Genomic DNA, 17,061 nt, shown 5'->3' with positions numbered 1-17,061 from the left:
AATAAATTTCCCCAGGTAACCATCTGTGCCTTCAGTCGCGCTCCGCCAGGGGGCGCCCTTGAATTACCACGCAGACCCAGCTGCAGGAGGAAACCCTGTTTGTTTGTCTTTGCTGCTCATGAAACAAACATAACAAAGAAAACTCCACTAATTACTCAGAGTTCATTGCGGCTATCTTGTTCTTTTGCAATAATATTTTTCAGCTTTAAAATATCGATTCATGATTAATCGGCGCGGCGACGTTTGGAGCCGCAGCGTCTCTGCAAAGAGCCGCGCTGAGGGGGGAAAAACAACAAAACAAAACAAAACGTTTCTCACAGGAAGCAACGGCGAGGAATGGATCAATCGGCAGGTGCTCGGCTCTCATCAACCTGCTACTGACTTTCCACACAGACAGGAAGCGGCTGTGTTTTCCTCTTACGTTCATTCTTCACTGAAAGAGGAAGTCTCCTCTCCCCCATCTGGGTTGCGATCACGCACCGCGTCTCCAGTCCCGTGCTTGAAAGGCAAGCGGCGAGCGGCGGGCTCCTCTCCGCCATGAACGTCTACCAAGAGGCGCTGAGCTACCTGGAGTCCCATCAGGCGGCAGGTGAGGAGGAGGATGAGGAGGAGGAGGAGGAAGGACGCAGCTGATGCGCTTTATCTCTCTTTTGGCGACACACCTGTGTTGCGTCTCTTGACGCGAAGCTTTTATTCAATTTAATTAAAAAAAAAAAGTTTTTGAAAACCTTTTCCTCGTCGTCGCTGATCGTTTGTGTTTCTGCAGGATCAGAGGTCCTGGAGGATGTTTTCCACGAGGAGGCGGTCTGCTGCTTCCTCTCCCCTCTCAGCTCCGAGAGCATCGACTTCCCCGACACGCTGGTGAGTCCGGCCGCATCCTTCGCCGCGTCGCTCCGTGGACGCGCTTGGGTTTCTCGTGAGTCTTTTTAGTGATTCAACTTCCACAGCGCCAGCAGGAACGCGATGACGCGCCCTGGGCCACACGGGAAACGTGCATGACCCTTGACCTTCGGCTGCACACGTATCAGAGAAGTGTTAAACCTTCACCGTGTGTGTGCTCACATTTTGCCTACGACACTTTAGTTTGCTTTATTCAAAGCAGAGAAAGGCTGGACATTGATTGTACCTGGGTGAAATAACAGGCCGCTGCTCGAATTGCAATTCCTCTTTGGATTACTACTTCCTCTTTCGTCCTTCCATGTTTTGGTTTTGGTTGCTTTGGAGACTCTAGTGCTTCCATATAAATAACAAGAACCAGGCTGAGTCATAAAATACCACATGGACATTTGTTAAGAATGAGGATGTGATTGCAATGGGATGTTCTCACGTCTTTTCCATTTTAAAGAGTGGCGAAGACAAATTAGTCCTGCGTTAAGATACTTTTATACAGCAGGACCAAAAGGAAACACTAAATAGGTTCCTAAATACTTTTCGACTTTAAAAAAGCAAAAAAAAAAAAAAAAAAAGATCTGGCGCCAACGAGAGTGACAGAAGAGTTTGTTCTTCTTTCCTTGTCTTTAAGAATATTTTCCCCAAAATTTTATTATGCTGCCGCAGTAGCAGGCGTTTATTTGTTTCAAGAGTTTTCAAACATTGTTTTTTTTTATCAATGCTGCCAATAAATGTGAAGAGTCGGAGCAAAAAAACAAAAAAATACACACACACATAGAAAAAGCAGTTAAATCAAGAATAAATAGAACTACAAAAGCAAAAAGACATTCCAAAAACTCAAAGCTGCATTTTTAATAAACAAGAAAGACGTTCACAATAAAAGCATGGTGTTGCTTGTTGACTTTATGTAGGAGACGTGTCAAGAGGTCAGCGGTTTGGCAGATTTCACAGGAGAAGGAAAACTTGACGTCCACTTGTGCAAAACGACAACCTCAGGAAAGCTGCAGGGAAAATAATAAGCGACTGGATGTAGATAAACATCTTTAACTTGGACTGTGTTTGAGTCTGAAGGCATCGGTTTCGACAAAGTTCAGACGACAGCTGCCAAAAACCGAAACAGAAGAATTGAAAGTTTATTTAAGTCGGCCGAGAAGCTGAACCCGGTCAGAGGCAAAAGGTGCAGCGATGGTCAGATGTTTACATAACCTCAGCAAGGGCAACAAAGGTCATTCATTTTGGCCTTTTCATGTGACTCGTACTTTATGCATCATTGTAACCAACAACTGCAGTGATGTCTGTAAAGTAATGACAGGCTGAAGTAGTTTGAAGTTACTGTTTTATAAATATGTACATATTCCCCCAACAGTATTTGGTGAAGTGTTGCAAATCTCCCATATTATGTTTGTGGCCATCAGCAAACAAATGACGACAACAGATGACGCCAACACCGTCGTGTTCCACAAGGTTTGAACCACTAGATAGATAAACTTACTTCTCATCTGACCACAGATATTTGACTTCTCTCTCTGTGTGTCGGTGGAACTTGAAGGTGTCGTCTCGGAGCCGCAGTGCCACCCTCTCGGTCGCTGGTGACGTGTAGTTTCCGTGTGGTTTTCAGACCTTCTCGTTTATGTCAGACCAGAACCTCTCAGGTGGACTCTTCTTGGAAATCCTGACCAGCTTTCTCTCCTTGGAGGTGGCAGTTTGGGTCAAACGAGCGGAAACCGGACACAGAGTGTCGAAGCAGAACGAAGATCCCAAACACTGATATTGACTTTGTCAATGATTAAAAGTCGGGAACTGCATGCAACATTGTGCCAGCATCAATTAGATAGCTATGAAAAGTGTGTGTGTGTTTTTTCTTTAATTTAACCAAGTATTAGCATGCGGTGGTAGAGTTAGAGAATCTACGTATGTTTTATATTAAACCCAAAGAAATCTGTTGAATTCCTTGAAGTTGCATCACCTTTTCACTCTGGACAAAAACCCTCAAATAAATCGTCCTGAATCGATTTTAATTCATAATGCCTTTGATGTGCTCATGCAAACTTTTGAGCAGATCTATAAATAAGTTGATGAATTTTTCGCTTATTCAAATTGCTTTGAGACGATTCACCTGGGAGATGTTTTTTCTGCCGGTGTCTCACGCCTCGTTGGCAGCGTCGCAGTTTGTGTGTTTCGTTTTACTGACTGATTTCATGCGTCGCTCCCAGACGTCATGCAGCCGCGAGGAGACGCTGGAGAAGAGGCTGGTGGTCCTGAGGGGCATCCTGGACAGCGAGGAGGTGTACCTCAGGGAGCTGGACGCCCTGCTAGCGGTAACGCCAACAAGCTCTTATTGCTATCATTATCTCACACACTTTGTTTCCAGTCTGACCACAGTGTATTCTTACTTAACCTCTAAGCCAAGTCATGCAAATGAAAGTCTCCCTGAATTTGCTCGTTGCTGCAGAACTTCCCTTTTACTGTTCAGCTGCTCTCTCACTCGTGTAAAAGTAACCGTCTGGGTCAATGACCTTCCCCCCCCACTTCATTTATTTAATTCATGCATGTGTTTGTGCAGCTGAAGGTAATCTCTCATTTCGTGTCTGGACTGAAAATGGATACAAACGGCCGTTCAGTGAGCGGCGCTGGGCCAGATGTCATTTATTACACCAAACGTGGCTGCTTCCCTCTTTGTGGATTGTTCAACTATTGTATATAAGGTTCCCCTTTTTCTTAAAAACCGAAGCAGTTCTCAGCTAATGCGACTTATCTAAAAATAAACTGCGGGGCTGGGGGGGAGGGTGCGGAAATATTCAACGCCTATTTTAAAACCAAACACTTGAGATCTCGACTGACAAAGTAAAACGACATCCACAAAATTATGTTTCTGACTCGATCTTTTCTGCATGAGGAACCACTAAAGGCATTTATTTCTGTCCATTATTCAGAATTATGCAGCAGTAATTTCACTACTAGTTGCTGCACAGACATAAACATGACAAATCAAACGAAATTCCTGTTTTTGTTACAAGAAATGACACAAAAAAAAGCAGAGCTGGAACGGTTTAGATCAAAACATTGATTATTTTTCACACACTATGAGTCAAATCAGACTAAGCTTAAGCTTTTCTGTAAAGTAAAATTTCAGTCTTTATGTAAGGGGTTCACTGATTGATCAACAAGTCCTGATTTCCTTAATTTAGACATTTATATGTAAAACCAATACCTCTCCTAACAATCAGCCATTGTCCCTTTTGTCTAAACTTTTGATGTATATTTTATAGCGGTTCTTACTGTAAGGCTAAAACAAGCTTGTGTTTAAATTAATTTGCCTTTAAACGAGTCTAATATAATATAAAGCAGTAAGATGCTCATCTGTACTTTGGAGACATTGATGTTACTGCATCCTGAATGGTTAGGGACCGTTTTTATGTACTTTTTATTCTTTTATTTTTATTAATAGTGTTTTTTTGTTTGTTTTCCTGCTGTGATTTGGACTGTCTGTCTATTTGTGGCATATTGTTATGGCAGCTGGACTTGTGTGTCTACTAGATTAGACTCCCAGCTGGTGACTTGATGCCGTTTCTCTTCCCTGCAATTGTTTTACGCACAGGTGGGAACACAGACAGACTTGTAAATTAAAAAGAGTTTCATCTCACCAATAAACAAAACTTTATCTCTGCCTGAACAACGCAAGCGGTGCCTTCCAACACAAGCAGCCGCAGCTGCGCTGGCTTCCTGTCAGACCTGCTGTTTTGCGTTCAGGTTAAAACGTTTGATCTGACATGTTTGGAGCAAAGTGAACATCCCACCAAGTTCAACATCCCCACAAGCTCAATCCAGTCTTCAGCTGTGCATCATTCAGACCTGTGATAAGAAACTCCCTCAGCATGAACACAAAGCTGGACACCAGCAGCGTATTTCCCCTTTCAAACAGGAAACGATGGTGCAAGAATGAGACCACGATGTATTCAAGGCCAATTTCTTTCTTTCTTTCTTTTTTTTTCTCTGCTATTGACGGCAGCCGCTGCCGTTTTCCCATTCTCATCGGGCGCAACACACTGAGAAAACATTCTCTACGTGTGAAATAAAGTGTTGTGAGAGAGTGAATGCTAATGCAGCAGTTTGCATGCATTAGTCATGTGACTTTATCACCGCGAAAACGTGCCGCATTATACTGCGGCACGAACTCTGCAGATGTGCGTGTGTGTGTGTGTGTGTGTGCTCTGCGGTCGCTTGTCTGGGAGTTCTTCACACCTTCAGACCCATATTTTCACCAGCAGTTGACCTATTGAATTTTGCAAAAAGGCTTTATTTCAATTTCTGCAACACCTCTCTCCTCAGCCCATGAAGGCCCTGCGGGCCTCGGCCGGGACGTCCCAGCCGGTGCTCTCCAGTCAGCAGGTGCAGACGGTTTTCTACCAGATCCCGGAGCTCAGAGACGTTCACCAGAGCTTTTACTCTGGCCTGAAGGCCCGACTCGGCGCTCACACGCCGCCGGAGAGCGGCTTCGGTCAGGACGTGGCGTCGTGCAGCAACGCTGAGCTGGAGATGGGAGATCTGTTTCTGAAACTGGTATGTTTGCTAGGCTTCAAGTCTCAACACAGATTTTCAACTGTATGCACTTTGACTAGGCCGTTCAAACACATGACTACCCTTTTGACCTGAATTACTCCAGTGAAGCTCTGGCTTCATGTTTAGTGCAGAAAGTCTTTTGTATGTTCAGTGTTTAAAACTGTTCCTCGTTTGCATTGGTCTCATGAAAGTCCAATAAAATCTGCTGAATTTTGAGCTTTGATGGGGCAAAATTGTGAAAGTGAGAAGACGTTTTCAACAAAAGCTGGATCAACACCAGACAAAACAACAGCAAACCAGGGTTCGCTGAGGAAGTTCACCAACCACTTCTGACCACCTCGTATTTTTGTATGTTTCTCTTTGCCAGGTGAACCATCTCGGGCTGTACGGAGGATTCATCGAGAATTACGAGAAAGCGGTGGAAGTGGTCAGGAAGTGCACACAAGCGAATCCTCTATTTCGGACTCTTGCTGAGGTACAGAAGGCCTTGTAATTCCAGAGGGAACTTTTAAGTGTGTGTGTGTGTGTGTCACTTCACCTGTTGCCTTTTCCAGACCTTGTACATTAACGGTGCCGATAAAGCTCGGACGGCATGCACTCTGGAAGGTAGGAAGAGCAGATATTTATTGTCATTGGACACATCCAAGCCTGGGTGTGTGTAGTTGATGTTTTCGCTCTCTTTGTTTTTATTTTGCAGCTCTACTCTATAAGCCTTTGGATAGAATAACTAAGACCACACTGGTGCTGCGGGTGAGAAAACCTTGGACTGTTTTACACGAGCCCTCCTTCAGTGTTTCTATACCTTTCATTTGCTTTATGTTGGTTTTAGAATCTAAATCATATGGCAAATTATGGAAAAAAATCAAAAGAAGGAAGGAAGAAAATGAGAAAAGATGGAAAACAAAGGTTAAAGAAGGGGGAAAAGAATAGGAAGGACATAGAAAAGATAAATAGGGAACCGATGTAGGACACAGTTGAGGAAGAAAGGAAGGAATTAGAGGACAGAAATAAAAAATACATTTTGCGAACAGTTTATTTTTCTTCACTATTTTAGAGAATGATCAAACTGTGAACTGAACCAGAAGTAGGGAGCCCCTGTTTCGATGCGAAACAAAAACTCTGTTCGGCTCTGCTTTGATTTTGACTGACTTTCCTCGGTCTGCGGTTTGGCAGGATCTCCTGAAGACGACGCCGGTGGAGCACAAAGACTACGCAGCCTTACAAGAAGCTCTCAGGCTGTCACAAAGCTTCCTGTCTGGTGTCAACGAGAGTTCACAGAGCAAACGGGAGGTGACGCTCACTCACGGCATGGTGAGTCCTGCAGCAGACAGGCGAGGCTTGTCAGGACGAAAGCGCGCCTGCAGATCTGAGCGCGTTTTCTTCTCCCCGCCAGAGGCGACAGCTGATGCGTGACGGCTTCGTGGTGGACGCGAGCGACGGCGTCCGCAACCTGCGTCACTTGTTCCTCTACACCGACCTCCTGCTGTGCACCAGATTCAAACATGCAGGCAGAGGGTGAGCTCCGCACCTGAACACGTGGCTGCATTGTGGGAAAACGTGGGTGGCGTGGGGAGCGGGGGGCTTGGGGGGGGGACTCTCATCCCAATTAAGCGGCTGCGGTCGCCACAGGAACGCGATGACTGTGAAACCTTGCGATCCAGTGCTTGTGTCGGTTCCAGGAAGCAGGACCAGTACAGGTTCAGCTGGTACCTGCCTCTGGCGGGACTCAGGCTCCGCTGGGTGGCGGATCACGAACAGCCTCCCGACACCGCCGTTCGCCTGCTCACGCTGAGGACCAAGATGTTCCTCCTGCGGCAGCAGCTGCAGCAAAATCCGGTGCGTGTTATGAAGACCGTTTTCCTTTTTAATTAGTATTATTATGTTTAAAAAGGTCTGGGTTTTATCAAAGCGAATAGTTAAACACAAACATTTCTCCGTGTGAAGAAGGGCGCCAGAGGCTTGACTTGGACGGCTCGCAACAGGAAGAAACTGGAACAAATGGAGCTGCTGCTTCTCACACACTCCCCAGTTTGCAGACTGGACCTGCACAGCCCCAGTGGCAAGGTACAAAACACACACCACACACACACACACACACCACACACACACACACACACACACACACACACACACACACACACACCCCACACACCACACACACACACAAGTTTGGTAATGTTTTTATTGCCTTTACACACCTAATTCATAACAAACAAGATCTATGTAAGGATCTGTGTTTCTGTCACCACAGAGTCACACTTTGTTCTTCCCCTCTCTGTATGAACTGGAAGAGTGGAGAGACATCATCCACAAACTCACCACAGGAAGTGAGTTCACTTACATTCAACTCATGATTACAATCGCTGGTGTCTGAGTGGATACAGAAAAACCTAGAAATGATCATCCTCTGCAACCCGTTTTCCACGAACGCCGATGTAGCTATTTAGTATTTGAAGTTGCTGACTGATGCTACGTTGTGCACGGCTGTGATGAGGAAGGACAATTATGAGAAACTGTCAAAATGACCTAAAACCCTGTTAGGAGAAACCGTGCAAAACACTCGAGCCTGGAGGATGCTTAGCTTCCAGGTTCATGTTTCTTGGCTGCAAAACGCATCACAAAAAAGAAAATTATTCTTTTTTTTTGTTTGTTTGTTGTTGTGTTAAATATCTGAAATACTGCCAAGCTGGTGACTTGACATTTTCTGTTTTATTTACAAGTTGTTGTCTCCTCTCACTCCACCTTGTTGTTTGTTATTTTTAATAAAAACGTGAGCTAAAATGTGTAACGACCTTTGTTTAGCTGGTTAGTGGGAGTTAAAACCCTTCCTCTGCCTACATCCCCCAGAATGCTGTGCGGTTCTGGATCAGAGTTCAGTGAAGTTATTGAACGTTCCATCTAATCAGACGTATTTTCTGTTGATATTGATCATGTGTCATACATATATTCAGCGATACTCTTGTAAAGGTAGAAACATCATCACTCAGTGTCCCTCAGTGGACGCTGTTCTGATCAGAGCCCAGATATTATATTGATAAAGAAGTGCTTCAGTGGAGTATCTATCGATCACACCCACCACTTGGATACTGATGCACAGCTTTATCAAGTTATAGGTCGAGCTACTATCTAGGGCAGGAAGTAACGACGCAGCCGAAGCACTGTGTTTATCTCGTTTTACGTCAAACCACACTTGCTTGACTGCATACCTTAAAAGTTCGGAGAGAGATCGTCTGACTCGCGCGTCCAAGTCGGCTTTGAAAATGTGAGGTTTTCACATTTTTAACTCAGCCTGAGTTTTTTTTTTTTTTTTTTTTTAATCGGGTGAGACGGGAGAAAATTCACGTCACTTCTTCAAAACCAAAGACGTACGCCAGGAGGGGTGGCTGAAAATAGAAAACTTTGTTTTCCTTTCCATAAAAGATACATTGAAGTTTGTGGTTTTAACAGAATGTGAAAAAGTTTGGGAGCCATAAAAGCCTGTTTTCAGGCATTTTCTTGTGTTTTAAAGTGTAACTGATATGATAAAGAGGTAATAAAAAGCCTTCCTTGTTGTTATTCAGTCAGTTACTTTCCAATAATTAGGTTCCGTGTTTTCAAGCTTTACCGTGCCATATTGTGGCTTCTACCGCCCTTCTATAAAAACCACTATTTGTTTATTTATTAGAAACGAGGTTATGTGAAGTGACTGCAAAGAGTCAGTACCTTATTTGTAGCTGTCAGCTTTCTGTGTCATCTCAGTTCAGGGAATCAGGGTTAAATTCTCACAACCATATCAGTTGTTACAGCAACCAGTCAGACATGATGCTTTTAAATGTTTTCATCTACTTTACCTTAATGACATTTCTGCTACCAGTAGTTTCTTTGGGAATTCTTATTTTGTTCAACTAAAAGTGTCATTTTGAGGCACAGATAAAGAAATCCCTGTTAAATCATTGATTTAAAATGAGCAGAATATTAAACTTTTATTTTGACGAATCATTAGAGTTTAACTGTCTTTTCATCATCATGGGTTCTGGGAGCTGATTGGATTTTTTGTGCCGTTTGTCAGACATTGAAACCATCCCTCCGGACCTGCTCACGCTCACCAGTGCCTGCGTGAAACTGAGAATGACGCAGCAGCCGCATCTGCACAGCTCTGCCGCCGGTACAAACGTCTTGTCTTTTGCCCTCTGCCACAGAATCACATCCTGTGTCTAAAACCGGAAACCCTCCTCGCTTTAGAAGTCTGTCCTGGATTAGTGTTGCGTTCAATGACTGGCTCAATCCGTTGTCTCTGTATCTCCCCAGTCGAAGACGAGAAGTCATTATGTGGGACTGTCAGTGTGGCGATCCATTCAGCTTCTGGCCTGCAGGAACCAGCTTGTACGTATCTTAGCATTTAAATGGCTACATGGGGATTAAATATATTGAGGTTTGCACCTCTCACCAGATTTCAAATTTCTTGTGATAGATAATCTGTAAGTTATTGCAGATCAGAAAAAATCAAAAGTGTCTCATTTAAATAAAAAAAAAGTCTCATTTTCAAAGTGTTCTTGAATGATTTTTCCTCCTTTTCTTTTTTTGTGTCAGTATTCATGATCGGGGCCCTCAAGTCTGTTTCAGACTGAAAGCTGGTTGACATTTAAGTGTCGATGTTTTACATAATTAAAATAAAAGCAAAAACACACGTCTACTAAAAGACAAAATCGTGGTGGCATTGTCCATTATACTATCAAATTTGTAGGTTTCCATCTGCATCAACTGTTTGTACCATTCTGAGTGCTGCAAATGGCCCCCCAGCGTCACTTTGAACACCCAGGATGTACCACGAGATTTTAGGAGAAATTTATAACAGTACAGTCTGTGAGCGATGAAGACGGTTCTGCTTCTGTTCCAGGTGTTTATGTGTGTGTGGAGGTGGATGGCTATGAGTTTTATGACAAACAAGCCCGGACACATTCGTCAGTCCGCAGCCTCAACCCGCTCTGGGACCAGGTGTGTATACAGGCCTAGGCCTGAGAACCAGCAAGCTTTAAAACTTGCTGGTTTTCAATCCGGCAAACGGTCAGAGCTGAAGACCGAAACAGCGAGGAAGCGAGTCCCAGGTTTGTGGCAGCGCTAACAGCCTCTGTTTGGCCTGGAACAGGAGCTGTCCTTCCAGGTGGACGGTGCACAGAAGATGATGGTGCTCTGCGTGCGTCAGTCAGATGGGGAGGAGGCAGTTCTGGGAAAAACTACTGTAAAGGTACAAAAGAGCAAACCCACAAACCCCAGCTGAGAATCGCTTCAGGGCCTTGGGGTTTGAGGTGCAAAACTGTGAAGTGGAATTATGCAGAGTCTTCAAAATGTTTAATAGCAGATATAAAATTGTGACATGCAGCAGCGCCTGCAGCTGTACGCACTGTGCGTACCTTGGGATTTTCCTTTAAGAGAAGAACATATATATTTATTGGTATTTTATCACTTGACACACATTACTATAAACAAAATTGTGGAGAAAAAAAGCTTGTTTGTGTCAAAACATCATGTATTTTGACACAAGATGTCAAAACTCACATCTTGTGTTTTGACACAAGTTGTGTCAAAACTCACATCTTGTGTGAGTCTGTGGGAGTGGGCACGCCAAAGCCTAAAGGTTATTGGTTTACCTTTTATTTGGCGGCTTAGCGCTTTTTCTGTAAGCTAAATGTGAACATGCAGTGAAGCCAGCGAAAAATGAGTAGGTGAAGTTTGAACCCTGCCGGTTCTGGGAGGGGTCGCCTGTTTTCTCTGTTCTCTTTTTTTTTTCATGAACTGATTAGATCTGCTGTGTTTCTTGGCCATGTGCATTATGCTCCCGTGGCTTGTATTTTGTGGTTTAGGTTTTTGCTGGGTTTGTGCGACACATGCACATGATGCGTGCTAGAAATGTGGTTGTGCTCTTGTGGGTCAGATTCATCGGGGGTGCACATACAATTTTCTGTACGCACCCTGGGTGACATGCATTTATCCTTAGCCAAATTTTACTCTAAAAACTCGCAATAAAGTCCAGTGCATTCAACAAAATTAAATAGTAAACAGAGTTCAAATGTGTGCAGCTGATGTGGTCAAGGAGGAAGTTCTGGAGAAGTTTGAAATAGGTGTAGGCTTTAAAAACAATATCGTAAGCTTTGAACATTTCATCCAGCACTGATCAATACATCAAAACTAGAAAGAGTATTAGACAACTGCAAATCCACCAAACACTGGCTGTCCAGATAAACTTTGGTAAGGACAGCATTAATTAGAGATGCAACTAAAAGGCCCACAGTGACTCTGGAGGAGCTGTAGATACGCCGAGCTCAAGTGGAAGAGTCTCTCCTGGCAAATCTAGCCTGATGCTGACATGCAGGATAGCTGTCCGTCCGCCTGGTCCTCACGGGCCACCGTCCTCCATAAATCAGACATGTCTCTGCTCCAGCTTGTGCAATAAATCGACCATTAGCAGGTTTCTGCAGAACTTGATGGCATCATAAAGCAAAGCAGCAAACGTGTGAAAGGCGGTGATCTGGGTAGACGAAAGCAACTTCAAACTTTTTGAGCTACATGCAGAAAGCTTTGAGAGTGGTGCACCTCACCCAGAATAAACCCACCTCATGGTGGCTGAAAGCAAATGCGAAAATAAAAAAAGAATTTTAAAAAAGCATCCTTCCACTTCCTGGCCTGGGCCTAGTTTGAGTAGATCTACCATAATGAAATAGTTTGTGGTTATAGTATGATGACGGACATGGATGGTTTTGCTAGGCTTTGTAACTTTCCAAAGATGTGTTTTTAACATAAAAAAGATGCACTTTATTAGTCATTTTAACAAGAAATAATTGTCTCTATTTAATCTTATAATTGCTAAGAACTTATCCTGGAGTTTAAGTCTTGCTTTGTAATAAAATATATCAAAGAAATCAGTAAAACTGTGTTTTTTAACTATTGAGTTTGTTACAGGAACAGATACAGAACACTCAATAACACCTTAATGTTACAGAACAAGAAGTCTCTTACATGGTGAAGGCGCTAGCAGCTAGAAGTGTTTGCATCAGAAAGTGAGGAAGTCCCACTTCTTCATGAAGCCATTCCTCTTTTTTCTTGGTTTCATACATACAAATGAGTCATTTGCACAACTAGTGGTCATTTATAATATGCATAAGAGAAGCTGTTAACCTTTTAATCTATTAAAGGAAGGACCTAACCTTCACTTTCACAAGCAGTGTTTGTGCGTTTCAACTGCTTGCATATTCTGATGTGTGAATGTGATGCATCGTCAGGAATATTTGCATGCATGGTAAATATTAAATGGCTGCAAATAATTTTTTTTTATGACACGTTGAAAATTATATTTGAAAAGAGTTGAAGCTGATGTAAAAAAAATCACCACAATATCAGCAATAACCAAAATAATGCACACATGAAAAAAAAAAAACAAATCTGAGCAAAGGAGACAACAGATGGATTTATGTGAATAATGGCAGTGAATTGGCATTTGACATACTTACAGAAATGTATACAGTGTGCCGGATGAACGATTTTATGTTCACTTAAAATCACCTCAGAGAGAAAATGTTTAAGTTGCTCAGATGTGATTTTGATCCATTTTGCCGCATAAATTGTCCAAAGATCTTGCAGGATATGGGCGTCCTTTCTCTGCACTTTGGGTAGATTCAAGTCTTTATTAATTATTCCTTCGATCATTATTCCTAATGATCATGACTCTTTGCTCTTATCTGACCAGACTATCAAACTTTTCCTTCAGGAGTGGAGTCTTGAGCAGTGAGTTTGGATAGAGTGAGTTACAGCTGAGTGCACTACTTATTGTTTTCATGGAAAAAAACAACAACAACTTGTTATGTTCAGGTCTTTCTGATGTGTTCTGTGAAACGTTTGGACAAATCTTGATTATTTAATTTTATATTGACTGAGCTTGTTGGTCACAGTTGTAGTTATTTTGAGCCATTTAGTAGTTGCTTAAACTTTATGTATTGACAACTTCAGGCAAATCACAGTTTTGTTTTGCTTTGTTTTTTGTTGTAGCCTTTTCCTGATATTCATTCGCCCGTTTCGTATAGTATGTTTTCTCATGTTTCCCATTTTGAAACATGGGTAACACGAAATGGGCCGCTGCCACGTCACATTTACATCACAGCAAAATAGGAAGTGATGGCTTACTAATTTATTTAACCGGCTGTTTAACTTTATAAAAAGTAAATGTAACAAATATTTCAGCTCATTAATGAGGAGCTTTACGCGTGCCAGTAAGTGCGAGACAGATGATTTTGCAAAAACAGAAATGTATATATATTTTTTTAACATAGGATTCATTTTCCTCACTAAATAAATGCCTTCAAATTAATAGTTGGATGTTTTTTTTATATATACATGAGATTCCACTACAGCTGGAAGTGTAAAAATGTGGAGGTGCTGTATTTGAAGAGGTGTAGGTATATTTTGTTTCAGTGTGCTAGAGCGGGTCATTTGGAATAAAACAAGTCTTAAGTTAAATCTTATTTTCTAAGGTTTTTTTTTTTTATCTCTTCTTGCCAAGTTGGAGGCTTCAAGCCTGAGTTGTCGATGGAGGAGGCAGACCCTCCAGCTGGGCCAACTGGAGGTGACTCTCTCCCTGAAGTACTGTCCGCACCAGCTGGAAGCACCAGGCGCCCCGATTCAACAACCACCCGTCTTCTGTGTCCCCATCGAAAAGGTGGCCCGGTAAGTGCCTGTCTGACGTCTCGTTGGTGACAGAACGGCTCCCTTGTAGCCGAAAGCAGCAGCTCCTTGCAGGGGTTCTGTTTCCATTGTGCTCTCGTTTGCGTGACAGAGCAGAAGTTGTTGGTCTCTGTGGTAAAGTGGGCGAAGCAGAAGTGCGGCCCGAGCAAGAACAGATGAGCGAAGAACCGAAACAACCCCTGAGTCAGCTTGGACTTGTTTGCAAATGCTATAATCTCCCTCCTCCCCCTCTAACTTTTATATTTCTGTCCTCAGACAGGAAGGAGTGTTGGTTCCTCATGTGGTGAGATGCTGCGTGGAGGAGGTGGAGCGGCGAGGCATGGACGAGGTGGGAATCTACAGGATTTCAGGCACCGCCACCGACATCACCTCGCTCAAGGCTGTGTTCAACACCAGTAAGAAAACGCAGCAGGCAAAAAACACACGTTTTGTGTGGGTCGACTTCAAACTGAGCTGAGCGCGAGTTTCACATTAATCACTGTGAGAACATCTGGGTCATAAACTCATAAACTGGGTTGCAAACACTCAGTGTCTAACATGCATTATCATTCTCCGAGGAGGAAGGAATGTTGATGGGGTAATATTGGTTATAATAATCATTATTGTTGTCTGTCTGCTCAGATCTAAGGGAAGCAGTGGCCAGACTGAGATGTGCTGAAGTGAACACGGTGTCTGGCGTCCTCAAACTTTACTTCAGAGAACTGCCGGAGCCTCTGGTTCCCCCTGATCTGTTCCAGAGTCTGGCAAAAACTCTGGGTAAGACCAACACATCCCAAACACACCAAGGGCACATTTCAGAATCAGACTTGGAGGATTTTAAAGTTATGAACTCTTAGGTTGATGGTCGTCTCCAAGTTCCTTCTGCTTTTATATATCACCCCACACAGTTACTGTAACCCCTGGAGATTTGTGATTGTGATTCCTGTTGATACGTCTCTGTATGAATCCATGCCAGCCTTTCCTGTAGCATCGTCTTGTGTCTCTGCCCCACAGATATCCAGGACATGGACTCACGGCTCGTCTCCATGATGTCTCTGCTGCAGTCCAGTCCTGATGTCAACCGCAACACTTTCCTCTACCTCATGCATCATCTGCAAAGGTCTGCGAATCTGCTGCTCATTGTGAAAACACAAAACTGCTATTTAAATCATATATTAAACCCACAGGATGCTGTTTTCAACTGTTAATTTGTCATAAAGTCACATAGTAACAGGATCTTCACACTGATGTCAGACTGCAACAAGAACCTGTAAATAAAGAAGATAAACATAATTAATTTTTTTTTTTTTTTAGAGTTGCTAAGAGACAAGATGTTAACAAAATGACTCTGATGAACCTGGCTACAGTTTTTGGTCCCAGCCTCTTGCGCCCCCCGGTGGCAGGATTGGAGCACAATGGAGTCACAGTGGACATCTCGCAGGAGGTGGTGATTCAGGTCAGAACAAAGTAAAAGTTTGGTCTGGAGAAAAACGGTAACCCTGAAAAGTTTTAACCAAGCAACGAAAATAAATATTTCATTGATTTCTGGTTTACATTTTAATGAGACGGCATCCAGTGCACACAAATAGCTGGTGTGAAAAACGGTGTGATGGGTTTTTTTTTTCCTTTTTCGTCTGACAAGAAATGTCTTTCTATCCACTCAGGCTATAAGCAGTTTGTGGTAGATAATTATCTTAATCATTTAGTATAAATCCCCAGTTAAAGACCAGGGCAAAATTCTGCTGTATGGAAACATGTCAGGTCACAAAATAGTCACAGCCAATTATGCAAATGCAATTTTATAAACTTCTAATTGTCACTATATGTACACAGAAAATGAAGACAGCGTGAAAATGACAAACAAAAGTTAACGCAAAGCGGCATGGAGATGAAGATGATGTCTCACCGTGCTGTCCAGACAAATTAGGAAATCAATATTGTGTATCCAGTTGCATGACTGTGCCTGAGAAGATGGCAGGAAAAATATTGGTTATTTATTTTGTTGCATAATTCTCCTTCTTTCTGCACCCAACCACATCTGGTGCAGCGTGTGGCAAATGTAGAAACGAAACGACAACGTGGGGAGTAAAAGGAGTAACAGTCAACGACAGTCACAACAAAAATGACATAAAATGAATTAGAATAAATTTATGGCAGCATGCCATATTTTTACCTCTAGACTGGAAGATGCGGTGAAAGGCCCTGATGAAGCCTGGAAAAAAAAAGTCTGCTAAATGTCTGCTTCACTGGGAAAAGTGGAGTTTCAGTTCCAGCTGTTATTTATTTATTTATTTGTTTTTCTTCTAATTGAAGTAGGACAACAAAAATAATCCTCTCCTACTTCATGTGGTGCTCAGGTCCAGGTGGTTTTCTCCTACCTGCAGAGCAACAACCTCCCTGAAGCCCAGACCTCTCTGCCGTACGACTCAGACACCGAAGAGGAGACCACCCACATGTGAGACCACCGTCCGCCTGGAGGGCGGCAGGAGGTCAATGTAACAGGAGGGGAGACGTTTAAGCTCAGCTGTAAGATAATAAACTTAATTTATTGTTTAAGAGAACACGAAACTTGTTGTTTTGTCATATTTTGCAACATTTAGAGGTCTTGCGGTTTCACTTCATGTGGCAGTTTCACTTTGCTTTTCGGGGAACAAACTGAAGATTCAGACTTGAAACAGAAAGATTTGAACACAGTGCCATCTGCAACAGCAGTAACCTCCATATTCTCCATGCTAAAATATTTCTACGTGCTATAGAAACATGACACAACCCCCGTCTGTGAAGTAGTTTAATGTTTGAAGACTAAAGTGTGTGTGGACTTTTTCTGAGAAATATAACTCCCGAGTCATGCATGGAAAATTCTGCAGTTTTTTTGAGGAGCATATCTAAAATATTTGAAAGAAAATGCAGCATCTAAAA

The 17,061-nt window shown here is 42.8% G+C and overlaps 1 protein-coding gene across 1 annotated transcript; it reads left to right on the top strand.

Annotated features, from left to right (window-relative positions):
- The first annotated feature begins 289 nt into the window (after nt 1–289).
- Nucleotides 290–16,703, top strand: si:dkey-33c9.6 (active breakpoint cluster region-related protein). The gene is made up of 22 exons (XM_055060322.1): nt 290–589; nt 767–861; nt 3,105–3,209; nt 5,221–5,451; nt 5,819–5,926; nt 6,006–6,057; nt 6,149–6,201; nt 6,625–6,762; nt 6,845–6,966; nt 7,131–7,287; nt 7,396–7,515; nt 7,703–7,778; nt 9,500–9,595; nt 9,739–9,813; nt 10,328–10,425; nt 10,577–10,675; nt 13,982–14,145; nt 14,419–14,558; nt 14,785–14,919; nt 15,157–15,262; nt 15,457–15,598; nt 16,500–16,703. Exons 1-22 carry the CDS (start codon nt 538–540, stop codon nt 16,599–16,601), a joined length of 2,466 nt encoding a protein of 821 aa, XP_054916297.1. The 5' UTR covers nt 290–537; the 3' UTR covers nt 16,602–16,703.
- The last annotated feature ends 358 nt before the right edge of the window (nt 16,704–17,061 follow it).

This window comes from Poeciliopsis prolifica, unplaced genomic scaffold (assembly GCF_027474105.1).
Source record: "Poeciliopsis prolifica strain line A6 unplaced genomic scaffold, Auburn_PproV2 SCAFFOLD058, whole genome shotgun sequence".
Classification (NCBI taxonomy): domain Eukaryota; kingdom Metazoa; phylum Chordata; class Actinopteri; order Cyprinodontiformes; family Poeciliidae; genus Poeciliopsis; species Poeciliopsis prolifica.
Note: the sequence above shows the minus strand (reverse complement) of the source record. Positions and strands in the feature narration are given on the sequence as shown.